The sequence below is a fragment of the Rissa tridactyla genome, chromosome 1 (genome assembly GCF_028500815.1).
Source record: "Rissa tridactyla isolate bRisTri1 chromosome 1, bRisTri1.patW.cur.20221130, whole genome shotgun sequence".
NCBI classification, from domain to species: Eukaryota; Metazoa; Chordata; class Aves; order Charadriiformes; family Laridae; genus Rissa; species Rissa tridactyla.
The window spans coordinates 187,572,490-187,586,561 of record NC_071466.1 but is presented as its reverse complement, the minus strand read 5'-3'; the positions used below and the strand labels follow the sequence as shown (position 1 = coordinate 187,586,561).

General features: G+C 37.1%; 1 protein-coding gene across 1 annotated transcript in view; it reads left to right on the top strand.

Moving 5' to 3' along the window:
- The window catches only part of CNTN1 (contactin 1), a 259,953-nt gene that overhangs the window by 183,014 nt on the left and 62,867 nt on the right, over positions 1 to 14,072 (top strand). The window contains exons 6-14 of the mRNA XM_054188409.1: positions 1,975 to 2,070; positions 2,694 to 2,900; positions 4,168 to 4,264; positions 4,418 to 4,599; positions 5,781 to 5,905; positions 7,864 to 7,981; positions 9,536 to 9,686; positions 10,178 to 10,305; positions 12,939 to 13,114. Of these exons, the coding sequence (XP_054044384.1) occupies positions 1,975 to 2,070; positions 2,694 to 2,900; positions 4,168 to 4,264; positions 4,418 to 4,599; positions 5,781 to 5,905; positions 7,864 to 7,981; positions 9,536 to 9,686; positions 10,178 to 10,305; positions 12,939 to 13,114 (1,280 nt within the window). The remainder of the gene's footprint in view (positions 1 to 1,974; positions 2,071 to 2,693; positions 2,901 to 4,167; positions 4,265 to 4,417; positions 4,600 to 5,780; positions 5,906 to 7,863; positions 7,982 to 9,535; positions 9,687 to 10,177; positions 10,306 to 12,938; positions 13,115 to 14,072) is intronic.

Below are 14,072 nucleotides of genomic sequence, written 5' to 3'. Positions count from 1 at the left end.
AACAGATTTGTTCCAATGATTGTAATTTTTAAATCTTTTTGTATTTCTGTAAAAGATTTTAAATACTCATCTTTTCCAATGAAGGCAAATATGAATAATATAGCAGGTTAAAACGATGATCAGAAAGTCTGCAGCAAGGGAAAGAGATGTTTTCAGGAGACATCAGTCAATATTTTGAAGATAGAAAGAAGTTGTGTAGTTAGGTCCATGCTGACAAATTGAATGGATGTATGTTCAGACTACTGCAGATATTATATGAACAGAGATATTCCAGTCTGTGTGAAGAGCTTCCATGGCTACGATTACAAAACCCGTCTGGTCAAATACCTAATTCTTACTAAGTCAGTCTGGTACGCTTAATTTCTTTCTTATCAAAGAATAATATTCCAAATTAACTGGGAGCTAGTTGTGGAGAACTGAATACATTTATTACACTAAGGCACAGAGTAAAATTATATAAAATAATAATCAGAAGTCCTTAGAATGGCCCATTACAATGCCTACCATTTAGGCATTGGTCCAGTCAAGATCCAGTCAGTCACTGGAAGGATCTGTATTATCTTCTGGTCTGTTTGAGCAGAATAAACATTAGTATTTCAGAGGTTGGGAGAGGTGTCTTTCCCTGGACACTGACGTACTCTCTTAGAGTTTTTTGCATGCATTTGACAAAGCGTAATGACATTCTCTTCCTAGATTCTTGTAGTCGTTCAGGTCTGACAGCTGTGGTTGGCCTTGGAGGAATCCTTTACCTGTACCGTATTTAGTGAACGTAGCAGTTGTTACCTAGTTAAGGAATTAATTATTTGTAGATAATGCAAAATGTCTACTGGATCTATCTAACTATACGTTGCAATTTAGAGTAGTGAATAGCCTCTGTTTAATAATAATCTACTTAATTTCTTTTTGTATGTAGCTCTGTCCTGGTTTTCTCTTGATTGTTTCTGGCTGGCTGCTCTTGAACTTAAGTTTTAGTTAGATCTCAGAGCCAGCCTTGGGAATTTGGTAGAACTGCATAGCTGCCTGCCACTGAAGAGAGCTGAAGTAATCTGAAGGAAGTTAGCTTAGTTGCTTTCTATGGTAGAATATTGCGTTCAGAGGCTGTGCGCTTGACTATTACTGATGTACTGTTTGTACCACAGTAGCATTTAGAGCAGGACTCTAGTCAGGATCTCTACAGTCTCCCTGCGCTTGGTGACATGGAGAAGCTTCACAAGAAGCATTCCCTGCCGCAAGTTTAGTTTCAGACTGGATACACAAAATGAGAGTGAAGAGAAGCAGCAAAGTGCAATTATTGATGTAGTTGAAGGTTACTCATGAAACTGTTGTCTAATCACTGCAGATACCATTACTGTTCTCCCACGGTTTGTGAGATGATCTGTAGCTCCATGAAGGACTTTTGTTTCTTTATCCGTTTACAACAATCCCTGCTGCACGGAAGTTGGTTTAAAGAGGCTCAGCTACGGTTTCTCCTGGGATCTGAGCCGAGTCTGTCCCAAACGTCTGGCACAAAAGATGTGTCTGAGCTAAGTGCTTACCAGTCCTTGGCTGCTGGAGTTGTCAGGGAGGACAGCCAGGTCATTTTAGAGAAGCCACTTTAAGTTACAGTAAAGAATTAAATTTGCATTCTGGAGAAACCAGTTGAAGAGTAACCTAAAATCCTTTTCTTTTCTCTTCCTGGGATTCCTTCTTCAAATGTAGCTCACCTGGCTACTCTTAAGGATACGATCTGCACCATTTTTATTTTTTTTCCCCTAGAATATGCAATTAGGATGACTAAAATACTGTAAAAAAAGTCATTGCACTTGATAATGACAAAGTTAAAATGAGTAAAACTAGTATTATGGGTCCACAGGTATCTTATCTGCCATATATTGTTGTATTTCTATAATAATCTTTACAGGGATGAAAATAATAATAAAAAAAATTATTGTAGTGAAAAGCACAGTTCTCTTCCTCCTGTTTTTTTTAAACTAGACCTGGATCCCTTTCCACCTGAGGAGCGCTATGAGGTTAAAGTGCGAGAGGGTGTTGGAGCAGTGCTTCTTTGTGAGCCCCCTTACCACTACCCAGGTAATTCAGCTCAAAGTGTTTCATTTGCAACTGCTTAAGAGTAGAAGACAAATTAATACTTATTTTTAAAAGTTTCCTTTAAGTTTACTAAAACAGTAACTTTTGTGCAGCTTGAGAATCACTGTTCAGGTTAGGTGTCCATTTTGAATATATGCTTGTAGTTGACCGTATGTAAAGGATATTGCTGAATTTGCAAATAGGTTTCGACACTACAAATAAAATTACCCAGACTAATCTGGATAATGGAGGAGAGACTTGGCTTACCATTCAAAAGACCTGAGTACATGTCACTGTGTCACTGTCATCCCGGACTTTCTGCTGGCCTTGGACAGGGCCCAGTTTCATTCCACCTAATGAAGTCACCTCAGCAGAAATTATCATGGGCTCCTGTTAAAATCATGGAACAGCAGTAGGCACCCTCAGAGGGTCAGAGATGGGGTGATTTATGCTCTGGAAGTGCCTTTTTCTCATTGTATGTTCTCTCTCACATAGCTGACTCTCCCAAAGAAAAGATCTGTAAGCTAGAAATCAGAGTGAAGTAATTTATATGCAGACAGTATTCCATGTCTTAAGTAGCTGATAGTACTGTTTTTTAATATTGACTAGAAAATATTTTCCTCCAGATGATCTCAGTTATCGCTGGCTTCTAAATGAGTTCCCAGTATTCATTCCTTTGGACAAACGACGATTTGTGTCACAGACAAACGGCAATCTCTACATTGCAAATGTAGAAGCATCAGATAAGGGCAATTATTCGTGTTTTGTGTCCAGCCCTTCAATAACAAAGAGTGTATTCAGTAGATTTATTCCCCTTATTCCACAGTCTGATCGTAAGTATTTATTTGAAATACTATGTACGTGCACTGTTCTGTTTGTATTTTAATTTTGCTCATTCATAACTAGTTTCCACTCTGTGAGAATTATATGGCAAGTTGTAAGTCTATGGTAGAATGTTATTTAGTTTTCCAGGTATAGAGGTCCGAATCATTCCCATTGGCAGTAAAAACTCTGTGAAGGAAATCTGCCCAGATTCATTCACGAATTTCCTTTCATATCATTGAGAACAGAGTTCTTGTCCCCAGAGTCCTCATCTCCTTTGTGTGATAAGCCCCTGTACTCATCCCAAAATCTTTAATATCTTTTCTGGTCTTGGCATTGGTTCGAAGGGGCATAACTGTAAAGCAGAAACTTTATGTAGAAGTTGATAAACAGCTTCAGGACTTTTTTTTTTTTTTTCCCCAGGAAATCTCCCATGAAAATGGAAAATCCTTTTCCCCTGCTGAAAGTTTCTGTCCAACAGTGGCTTAAGGGCTTTGTGTGTCTCATGGCCAATCCCCTAAAACACCTTTGTGGCTTTGTGTTACAAGATTATGCTCTGCCATTTCTTCATGAAAACTGCATGTTTTCCAAATGGTAGCCAAGTTCCCTTTTGCCACTTCAGACTTACAGTGACTGATCATCAAGATTTCAGTGACCCTTTTATCTATTAAATTTCCCCTACTATAGTGAAGAACTGTGATTGAATTTGGGTAATTACACATCAGTGATCTTTGTCTGAATTTTCTATGGCCAATACTCATACTGAGATCTTCATCTAGAACTGCAAGAGGAGTCCTACAGGGATCATCAGTAGGTAGATCTGATTACATTTGCATCCCTGTGCCCTCATTAAGCTGTGGATTTTCTGTCTTTAGCTCCTTCATCCCTTACTAAGATAATATTGGCTTAAATTCACAATAATTCAACATATCCCATCCAGTAAAAGAATCTGTGGAAAACAAGACACTTGGGCTATTATCTCCAGACACACAGAGTACATCATCCCACTTCAAATGCAAGTAAATGAGTTTGTGTTAAAGCATTGTGCTGTAAAAAACATTAGGCATTACTGTCCAGAGAAAGATAACTAGTCGCTGAGTAAAACAATTCTGCCTTACTATTAAAAGTTCAGTGCTAAATCAGCCTTCATGGATGGCCAGGCTGTTTATTCACTGTAAAGAAGAATTTTGTCTGGAAATTTTCCTTGAACTGTGGAAGCCTTAATAGCTGTATTCCTTTCTGCTGTGCCTTTTCTGAGAATCTGTTTTTTCATGTTAGGTGCAAAAGTATATCCTGCCGACATCAAGGTGAAGTTCAAGGACACATATGCTCTCCTGGGGCAAAACGTGACGCTGGAGTGTTTTGCTCTTGGGAAGTAAGTGTGTTTTAACGTTATCGTGCAGCACTGTTTGCTTTCATATTTCAGTCAATGAAAATACATGTTTCATCATCAAACACTTTCTTGTAGTCTGAAATTTATCAGCCAGTTCTTGAACTTGCTGATTTGTACTTTACTGTACTTTTCAAGTCCGGTTCCTGAACTCAGATGGAGTAAATACCTTGAACCCATGCCAGCCACTGCTGAGATAAGCATGTCTGGTGCAGTTCTTAAGATCTTCAATATTCAGTATGAAGATGAAGGACTTTATGAGTGTGAAGCACAAAACTATAAAGGAAAAGATAAACATCAAGCAAGAGTTTATGTACAAGGTAGGTAGAACAATTTTATTCTTCAGGATCTATGTTGCTTTTACTTATGTTGGAAGTATCTGTGTTGTGTTCTCACACTTGATGTCAGTGCCGACTCATTGCATCATCCTGATGCACTGCTGTTGGAGGTAATAGAGCAGGATGAAAACCCATGCACTGAATGCCAGGCATAACGTTTGTGTATTAACTTGACAACTACTCCATTTGTCTGGTTGTGATAGCTATATATACACCTTGACATCAATATCTGTTAGTATTAATATAATTATGCACAGTGGAAATTAAATACACTTAGAGTACTTGAAGTGAAAGAACAGCCAGGGAGAAAATGAGACCATGAAGTTTGTTATGCTTTCTTGTTTCCTCATTTACTTTGTCTTTTCTGACTGTCTTAGCTGTCTTATTAGCTACAGTCAATTCTTTATTCCTTCAGCCTCTGTCCCTTCCCCTCATGCATTTGGTGAAACACAGGAAACAAACAATTGTATCTTATTGCTCATAGTGGAATCATCCCAAGTAACCTGACTCCTTGCCTGGAACTTACACCACAAACTGTGACCTGAAAAGATGATGCATGACATCTGAATTACGTTCAGAAGATTTCTGTCTCTTTTCATTGACTGTACAGAACATTTCCTGGGTTAAGATCCTCAGCTGAGTGCTTAAACTTCAGTGGGATAAATTCAAAATTGGTGTGGGAAGGTTGTTACTGGTTGTTATTGGTAAAGTTAATAAATAGATTCATTTGCTTAGTAAAAGCTGGGACATTTTCAATATTAATTTCTTAAATGTCTTCTCTGGACCAAGAGAATATTTTTCTTGGAGACCCTTTCAGCACATGAAATTTGCCAATTTCATGTAATTCAACTATGATTTTTATGGCGTTACTGAATAATTTCCATAGGTCAGTGTAAGCACAACATATCTTTGGACCTTCATGGAGCATTATTTCAATTCATTATTTTCTTCTCATAAAAAGCAGATTGAAGTTATTTTGAGTCTGTGTGGTAAGACAAAAACATCTTCATTTCATTCTTTCTTGTGCTGGTGCATTGCTGAGTTATCAGTACTTAGTGTGGCCTCTGAAGTATCATGGAAAAAGCAGTGGAATTATACATTGTAATGCTAATTAAATATGTATCTGTTATATTTAGAAGGCATCATGTTTTTTTATTCTTCAGCCTCTCCTGAGTGGGTAGAACATATCAATGACACAGAGAAGGATATAGGCAGTGACCTATATTGGCCTTGTGTAGCTACAGGCAAGCCTATTCCAACAATTAGATGGTTGAAAAATGGTGCCTCGGTAAGTATATTGCCATAGGTAACACAAGATCAATTGGTTAGGTGATAGAAATGATTTTTTGAAGCGTGCTTTATTGAAAGGTTTTACAAAAATTAATTATAATGATAAAAATATTTGCTGATTCCACTTGCATTAGGAATTAAAATCTATTTTTTAAAGTTTTTTCTCAAAGTTCTCTTCAAGTTTTGAAGTGCATTTCTTCAGGCTATTTAATATTCAGCTCTGAATGATGAACTCGCTTTTTTACTACGTGTTTGGGAGGTGGATATCCTTTTTTCTCCAGGCCTTCATAAGTAAATGCTATTTTCTTCTCCCTGGATAAAAAATGCCTATCAGCTTCTCTCTAAAAATAATCCTTTTCACCACATTAAACATGAGCATGTCTAAAAATGTAAGAAAAAATGGAGTCGATAGAGACAAGAGAAGACTAATTTTTGAATTATCAGTGGTGTTCCTATAGCATGTATGTTTTCATATTTTTTCTAGCCACGGACTATTGTAAAATTCCATTATTTTAGGTGATGTGAAGTTTAAATGAGTACCATGTTATAATTTAAGCTTATTGCATTGGATATTCTGTTTAAATGAAGTAGATTTTCTGTCCAGGCATTTCAACAATGTCTTTAATATCCATTGCTTATACTGTATGATGAACCTTTCAAGGACAAAGAGAATAGAAGAGGGCACAATGTAACGCTACATCTCTCGAGCTGTGGTGACGCTGATCTTGGCAAGCAAACAAGAAAAAGACAATGAGTCAGCGCTGTTTTGGCTGTGTATCTTAAGAAAAATGTGGGAGGTTTGAGGGAGAACAGGGGTATCACCATCTGCCATACGGAGGTGGCTTAAACCAGAAGAAACAATGCTGTTTCTAGCTTCTGTAGTTATTGCAAACAAGTAATTTAGCAAGTGAATTGCTTGATGGTCCCCACTGAACTTGGCTTCGCTGACAAAATCTGCGTGCTGGCTTGCAGAAAGCAGTGTGCAATTCTCCACCAGGAGATTATGCTGTGTGTTAATATTACGAGATGATTTCCAAATAAGAAATAGCAAAAATGTTTAAATTGCCTTGAGAGTATAGCTTGTTTCTAAATCAGATAATTTTTAATGAGGTATTCACTTAGAACAAAACAAAGATTTCTTGTAGAAAACCTGATTTAAATGCTTTTCAGTAAAACAGTACAAGAAATACGATTCCTGTAATCTGTTCCTTTTTCAGATAAATAGTATTCTTTTAATCTTCCACTACTTCATGCACTCCAGTTGACTCATATACAAAGTTAAAACTTTTCAGCTTAATTTTCACAAGGAAACAGAATGTATTAACATGATCTTTCAAAAACTGATTGACTTCTATTTGTAATCTACAAAATACTCCATTGCACTTTGTGCATTTTTATACAGTTTTTTAGAAATAGCTCAAGTACTTCATTTTGATTTACTAGATTTTCTTTTTGTATTAAAACAAAGTAGCAGAAAACAGTTTATACTACCCCCCAGAAGAATCTTCTAAAAAATTGCCTCATTGGGACTTCCTTTGACCTTTTACTGCTGTAATACAATGTACATAGGATATAACATACTGAACACTGGGCATGGCGAAACAAACTTAGGTGCCTAAAATGAATTTTATTTCTCATTTCTGAATCAGTAGTGTTTGCATTGGTATGGTAGCAGTGGACTGAAGAATAGATGTGTCTAGTGCCACTCAGCTATGAATTTTCCAGAAAAATATCAATCGACAGTCTTCTTTAAAAAAAAGAAGGTGAACACATTGTAAGAGAGACTGAAATGTAACATGGATAAAATAAAATCTCATCGGTGTGGGAATGTTGTGTGAGGGACTCTCTTCTGAACACTGTCACTAAAAAAAAAATATGAAGAAATGGGGATGGGTGTGAATTCTTCAGCATACATAGTCTATATGAATGTCTTGTTTTATTGATTCTGTGTTTTAGTTCCGGAAAGGTGAACTTAGAATGCAAAGTCTGACCTTTGATGATGCCGGCATGTACCAATGTATAGCAGAAAACGCACATGGAATTATTTATGCAAATGCTGAACTGAAGATTGTGGGTCAGTGGGATTATTTCTCTATTCACTATTTCAGGTTTGAGTAAGATAGCAGTCATTTGCACGCATTGTTTGTTAACAGATTCCTGTGAGGATAAAGCTAAGAACCCTTACTGAACCTAGGTGAGATGGAGTTCTCTGTATTATTTCTGATGTTTGTTTGCTGCCGTTACCCCTCAGAAGAGCTGGTAGTGCAGAAATTATATGAAGCGCGTAGAGTTGCTGTCTGTCCCCTCAAGCTTGCAGAACTGGTTGAGAAGTGTTTTCTTTTCTGCTCACCTATGCTCACTACTCTGTGGGGCAAAATCTGCTTATTTAGAAACGGTGTTGTCAGTCAGCAGGCCCCTGAAGCACTTCCCCGGCACTCCCCGCTTTGCTTTTGCCTTCCACCACCAATTACGACCAGCTGCAATGTTTGTGTGCAGTACAGCTGTCCCATTTGAGGGCTGGATATAGATATTAATCCTTTGTGTTTTCCTAAGGAGCACCCTGTTGAAAGTTTACCTTTCAAATCCAAAGTGCTCAGGCTTAAAACAATTTCTGACGTTTTTACTGATGTCATTAGAGAAGGCATCCTGCCTGTATGACATGGCTTTCCTAGATTTCCCTGCAGTAGTTACCGTGGCTTCTTTCCGTCTCACACTTGCTTTCAGACTTTCCCAAGAGCTAAACTATTCTTGACTTTCCCAACCCATTGCACAACACCACATTGTCCTTCACTGTTCTTCCATTACTATGTACTCGCTACCAGCCTGGATTATCCAGAAAAGAGCACTTTTTGCATGCACATTTTCAAAATTCAGTGTTGGTGAGATGTGGACGTTTATCAGAGTTTTTCTCTGTACTGCTGTAAATAACTAACGGCCCTCTTTGCTCAAGCTGTGCACACACTTGCTGGCACGATTAACAATGATGCAAAATAATTAAAAGGATTTTTTTTTATTTGGTTACAAATAAAGAGAAAATTAGTAAGCAAAGGTCTGACCTCAGATACTTAAGTGTGGTGCTTGCAACAGTCATGTCTCATTAATCTTGTACGTCTAAGAGCGCACGTAAGGCCAGTCGGCCAAACAGAAAACTACAAAAAGGAAGAAGGGCACAACCTTAAAGTTGCTAGAGGGAGGTTAAAACCACTGAAAAGTAAACCCAATTATTATTTGAAAGTATTATCGAGTGAGCAACTTTTTAGAGAAACTGGGCTCTAGGAATCTAAATTTTATTGGGACTGATCAAAAGGCCTTAGAAAGGGAGGAACTTTCTATTGATTTCTGGGGGCTTTGATCTTCTTAGATTAAACTTAGATGGAGGTTCAGAAATCCACAGAAAGAAACCTCTGGTGTAGCACAGCGTAGAACTACATAATGATTTTTTCTGTTTATTTTAAGTCACCATCTATTTCTCACTACTTCTCTTTATTGTTAATATTTTTCTTACTGGTGTGAATAGTGGACACTTCTTTACAAATCAATAGTTCTGTCATTTACCTTCATGTTGCAAACACATTATATTCTGCAGAAAAATCACTAACAGCAGTACTTGTGTTAATTTTGCTTTCAGCTTCACCTCCTACTTTTGAACTGAACCCTATGAAGAAGAAAATCCTAGCAGCTAAAGGGGGCCGGGTGATCATTGAATGCAAGCCTAAAGCTGCTCCTAAGCCAAAATTCTCCTGGAGCAAAGGAACAGAATTGCTTGTAAATGGGAGCCGGTTAGTATGGACTGTTAGTGGACACGGAATCTTAAAAATTCGGCCTTATGTTTCTATTTATCCTGCAGGCTAGTTCTCACTTTTGCAGATTTCAATGGCAGGAGAATGTGTAATTTGGGGAAAATAATATTCCAAAATGTTACTAGCAGCATGGCTCCAAATAGCTGGCAGTACTCAACTTTTAACCAGTCTGTTTGGTGCTATTTGCGGTTCAAAATTGAATTGGATCACAAGACTGTAATAAAAATATTTGAATGCCTACAGACGAATACAAGTACTCTCTCTTACTCCAGCAACGTGGGGCATCTAATTATGCCACAATCTATTTAAATGTTTTTCAGGATAGGAGTGTTTATAAATGCAGTAGTGAGATGTGAGCTTCCAGTAGATATTTGTGGTTTGTCCTTTCATTTGCTAGAATTCTACTGAACGTATTGCTTTCTAATATAAAAACCCGATTTCTCTTGATGTATTTTCTGCACTTTCAATAGCATACGTATCTGGGATGATGGGAGCCTGGAAATTATCAATATCACAAAGCTGGATGAAGGTCGCTATACCTGTTTTGCAGAAAATAACCGAGGAAAAGCTAATAGCACTGGTGTTCTAGAAATGACAGGTAAACCTCTAAATTGCACCAGTTTGTTTCACGTAGAACCCCTTAATTCAAAATCACTAAGTTTTGTTCCAGCATTGTGCTACTTCTGCAAGACATTTTATATCTTTTCTTTCTAATTTAGTTGCTCTGTAAACAATGAATTGATGCTTTTAAAGCATATTGCTCAGTAGAAAGTGGGTATGTTTCTAGCAGTTCTGAGACTGTATTTCAGTTTTCACAGTTGATTTTTCTGTAAGAGATTATTAACTCTTGATACATTAAATTGACACATTTTAATGCATTCGTTCAATTTGGTAGCATAGTGCTCAGGGATGTGATTCTGGGGCCATGACTTAAACAGAGAAATGGGACTTTTACTGACCTTCCTTAGTTTTTCTTTTCTTTTTTTTTTTTTTTTCTGGTGGGGTAAGCAAGTTTGAGAAAGCACTGCAGCTAAGGAAACATGCATTGCATTTGTGAGATGGTGGTGTATAGCCATATGATTGCACTACTAAATTCCCTTCCTTTATGGGTATTCGTATGTACTGATTGAGTACTGATATCCTTAAATGCGTATTTTAAATATGGTGTCAAATAAATAAATAGCTGTAGAATACAGACAAGAAAGATGACATTCATGAACAGCTACGTCTATCAAGTATCACTGATAGTAGGAGAGTCATTTATTAAATACTTTTTTTAATATCTGTTCCAGAAATCATGCTAGATGTGACAGCTGATGCCACAATATTGATGTACTAATGTAAGAATTAATCTGGAGCATCAGATCATGTGAAAACATTTTTCTGGCTGATTTATACCAAGTTTATTGTACCAAATGAGTTGTAAGACTTTAGTTTGCTTAATCAGGTTTGTTTAATGTTTGCAGTTACTTTTTATCATCTTCTGCAGCTTTATATGTCTTAGTATTACCCTAAGGCATTTCATTATTTTGAAAGGTTATGTAAATAAATATCCAGCCCCTTAATAGTTGTATCATAACTTCTAAAATCAGGAAGAATATTTGCATACTAATCCACACAGTGAATTAATATGTTTATAAGCCTTATAAACTAGGTATAAAGAATTTAAAATTTTGGAGAATTCTGTTCTGATTCATCTAAAAAGGAAAACCAAAAGACTAAGACGTCTCCCATGCATCACAGAGGAAACAGAAGAGTCACATGACAGTTCAAAATTATTTTCACATTGTGGACAAAGATGAGGGTTGATGAAGAATGCTTTGAAAATGGTATTCCCAAGCACATTGTGTGGCCTATAAAACTTCTCAGACATTGTGTGTGACTACAGGAAATTAAAAAGTTAAATCTGAAGCTGACAGGCACTGCAAAGTCTGATGTTTTTTTCCCACATGCTGTTTGTTCACTGCCAGTGGACCTCTCTTTCAGAAACTTCTTAAACTGGTAGAGTACTTTGTGTAAACATTTAGAAAGTCACTGATGGCAGAACAAATGCTGCACGTACAGGCACAACACTAGAATGGAGCAGTTATCCTAAGCCTGTGCCTATAGCTAGGACTTTAAATATCAGATGTTAACAGGTTGTTCCAATGCACTATGAGATACTCCATTCTGCAAAAGCCAGTAGTTGTGCCATTCTCATAGTCTCAGCATTAAGCAGGTTTAAGGTTAGTAGAGTAGGATCCAGGGGAAGGTTTCTCTCCAAGGCAGACAGATAAGAAATGCTGGCTTTATTGAGGTACTTTTTGCTGTTCTGTTTATGGTGGGGTGTAATGTGCTCCTTGGAGCATCCTTAAACCTAGGTCTTCACTAATAGCAATAGCTGTTTTCTTAGGGCTATTGTCTTCCTGGTCTTGGTACCCTACTCCCACGCTCATATTGGTGGGAAGGATATTATATATCATGGCACAAGGAAGATGTTCTGTGGCTCTTTGTTTTATGATAATATTTTAAAGAAAAGGAACAAGTCTCAGTGATCCAGTGAATCCTTGCCAGAACAGTATTGCTAATTTGCCACATGAGTTTGATGCATGTACCAAGATCTCTGGCAAGTATCATGAGAGCTCTGCCTTTCTGTGTTTCTGTAATAACAAGAGGCATTGCTGGGGGATAGACAGGTTTCTTCACTTTTTTGTATTATTTTCTCTTCCTTGCCAGATGTAGCGATTTCCATAGTTCGTTATGCATCCATTATATTGATTCTCAGTAGATAAATTAAGATCTCAGTCCTTGCAATGCTCTAATGGAAATCTGACTCAGCCTGACAACTGAGTAGAACTTTCAATTTTTAAAGAGACGGATTTTAAAACTTAAAAAATATTATAATTAAAACAAGAAATGCAACACAAGTCACCTAAGATTCGTCATCTGTCTTCTTTCTACCTGAGATATAGTCAATGAATAAAAATAGCTTTATGTAGTCAGTAATGTGATTCAGAGACTGAAACATAGCCATTTTCAAAGGACAGCTAAATAGAAATTAGGCATTTCAGTTGCAAATGTTTTCCTTTGTTCTCTTTAGTTTGGTCCTTTGAAATGTTGCTGCATGAATAACATGTAAACTAGAGTTTGAGGGAGCAGTTTAATGTATAATCAAACACTTATGGAGCAGGGCTTACATTTGGATAAACATTTATTTATTGGAATTTTCCATGTTTGCTGTTAACTTCACAGAAGCTACAAGGATTACTTTAGCTCCGTTGAATGTTGATGTCACCGTTGGAGAGAATGCTACCATGCAATGCATTGCATCCCATGATCCCACATTAGACCTGACATTTATTTGGTCTCTAAATGGCTTTGTAATAGATTTTGAGAAAGAGCACGAACATTATGAAAGGAATGTTATGGTAAGATACTATAGATCCTTATTTAATATATGAAAACCTAGTTTTCTTTATTGTGGATAGCTGTCTTTTCTGTTTTACTTTTTCTATTGTGTTGGTTCAGGTCTAGAGAAATGCAGTAGACTAAGAACATAAAATAAAATTACAATTTAGACACCTTACAGACATGTAGACACTTGCAGGTAGATACCTGGAATCAGATATCTAAATTGACGTAAGTATTTTGATTAAATCCCACTCTGGTTAATAGTGAATATAGCTGGTAAGTAGGTAACCTGATCGTAAACAGGGTGCAAATTATCTCGAAAAAGTGTGCGTATGCATTCACTTTTACTTACCCATGTTTTTCTCATCAACATTTGTGGAATTTGGCACAAGACTGGGCCAGATGGTGGGTAGGAGTCAAACAGTCTGTAAACACTGAGTAAGAAGAGTTTGTGTGAAGGCTAAACAAGTTAATACAAAGACACTCATTTTGGCACATAGGAAGAGGAATCATAGATCTTTCATGTTTGCATGTATGGTTATCTTTTTCCAGTCTTCTATCAGCCTTATTCAAAATAAATATCTCAAATAGAAATCCCTTCTGGTTGTGTCTGATCACATCCTAATTTACCTAATATTCAACAACAACCTCAGAGTGGTTGCCCACACGTGTATGTATTTATTCTGTTGTTCTGGGTTTAAATGATACAAAAATCCTCAAATTTAGCTACCTTGTTTTGTGCTCCCAAGAAGAACTGTGGATGTGGAGAGGAAAGGTTGCTAGTGGTGCCTGTAGCGTCCAGGAATGCCAGGGGACATGTTCAGTTTCAGCTCCATGTTCAAAACAATGTACCATATAACAGTGTCTCCTGCAGAGTCTTTCTCCTACGCTGGCAATATTATTTGATTTTCCGTGGACCATGAGATTCTTTTTCTCTCTTTCTTTTTCAATGTCTGTTTATCTCCATGAGACTAT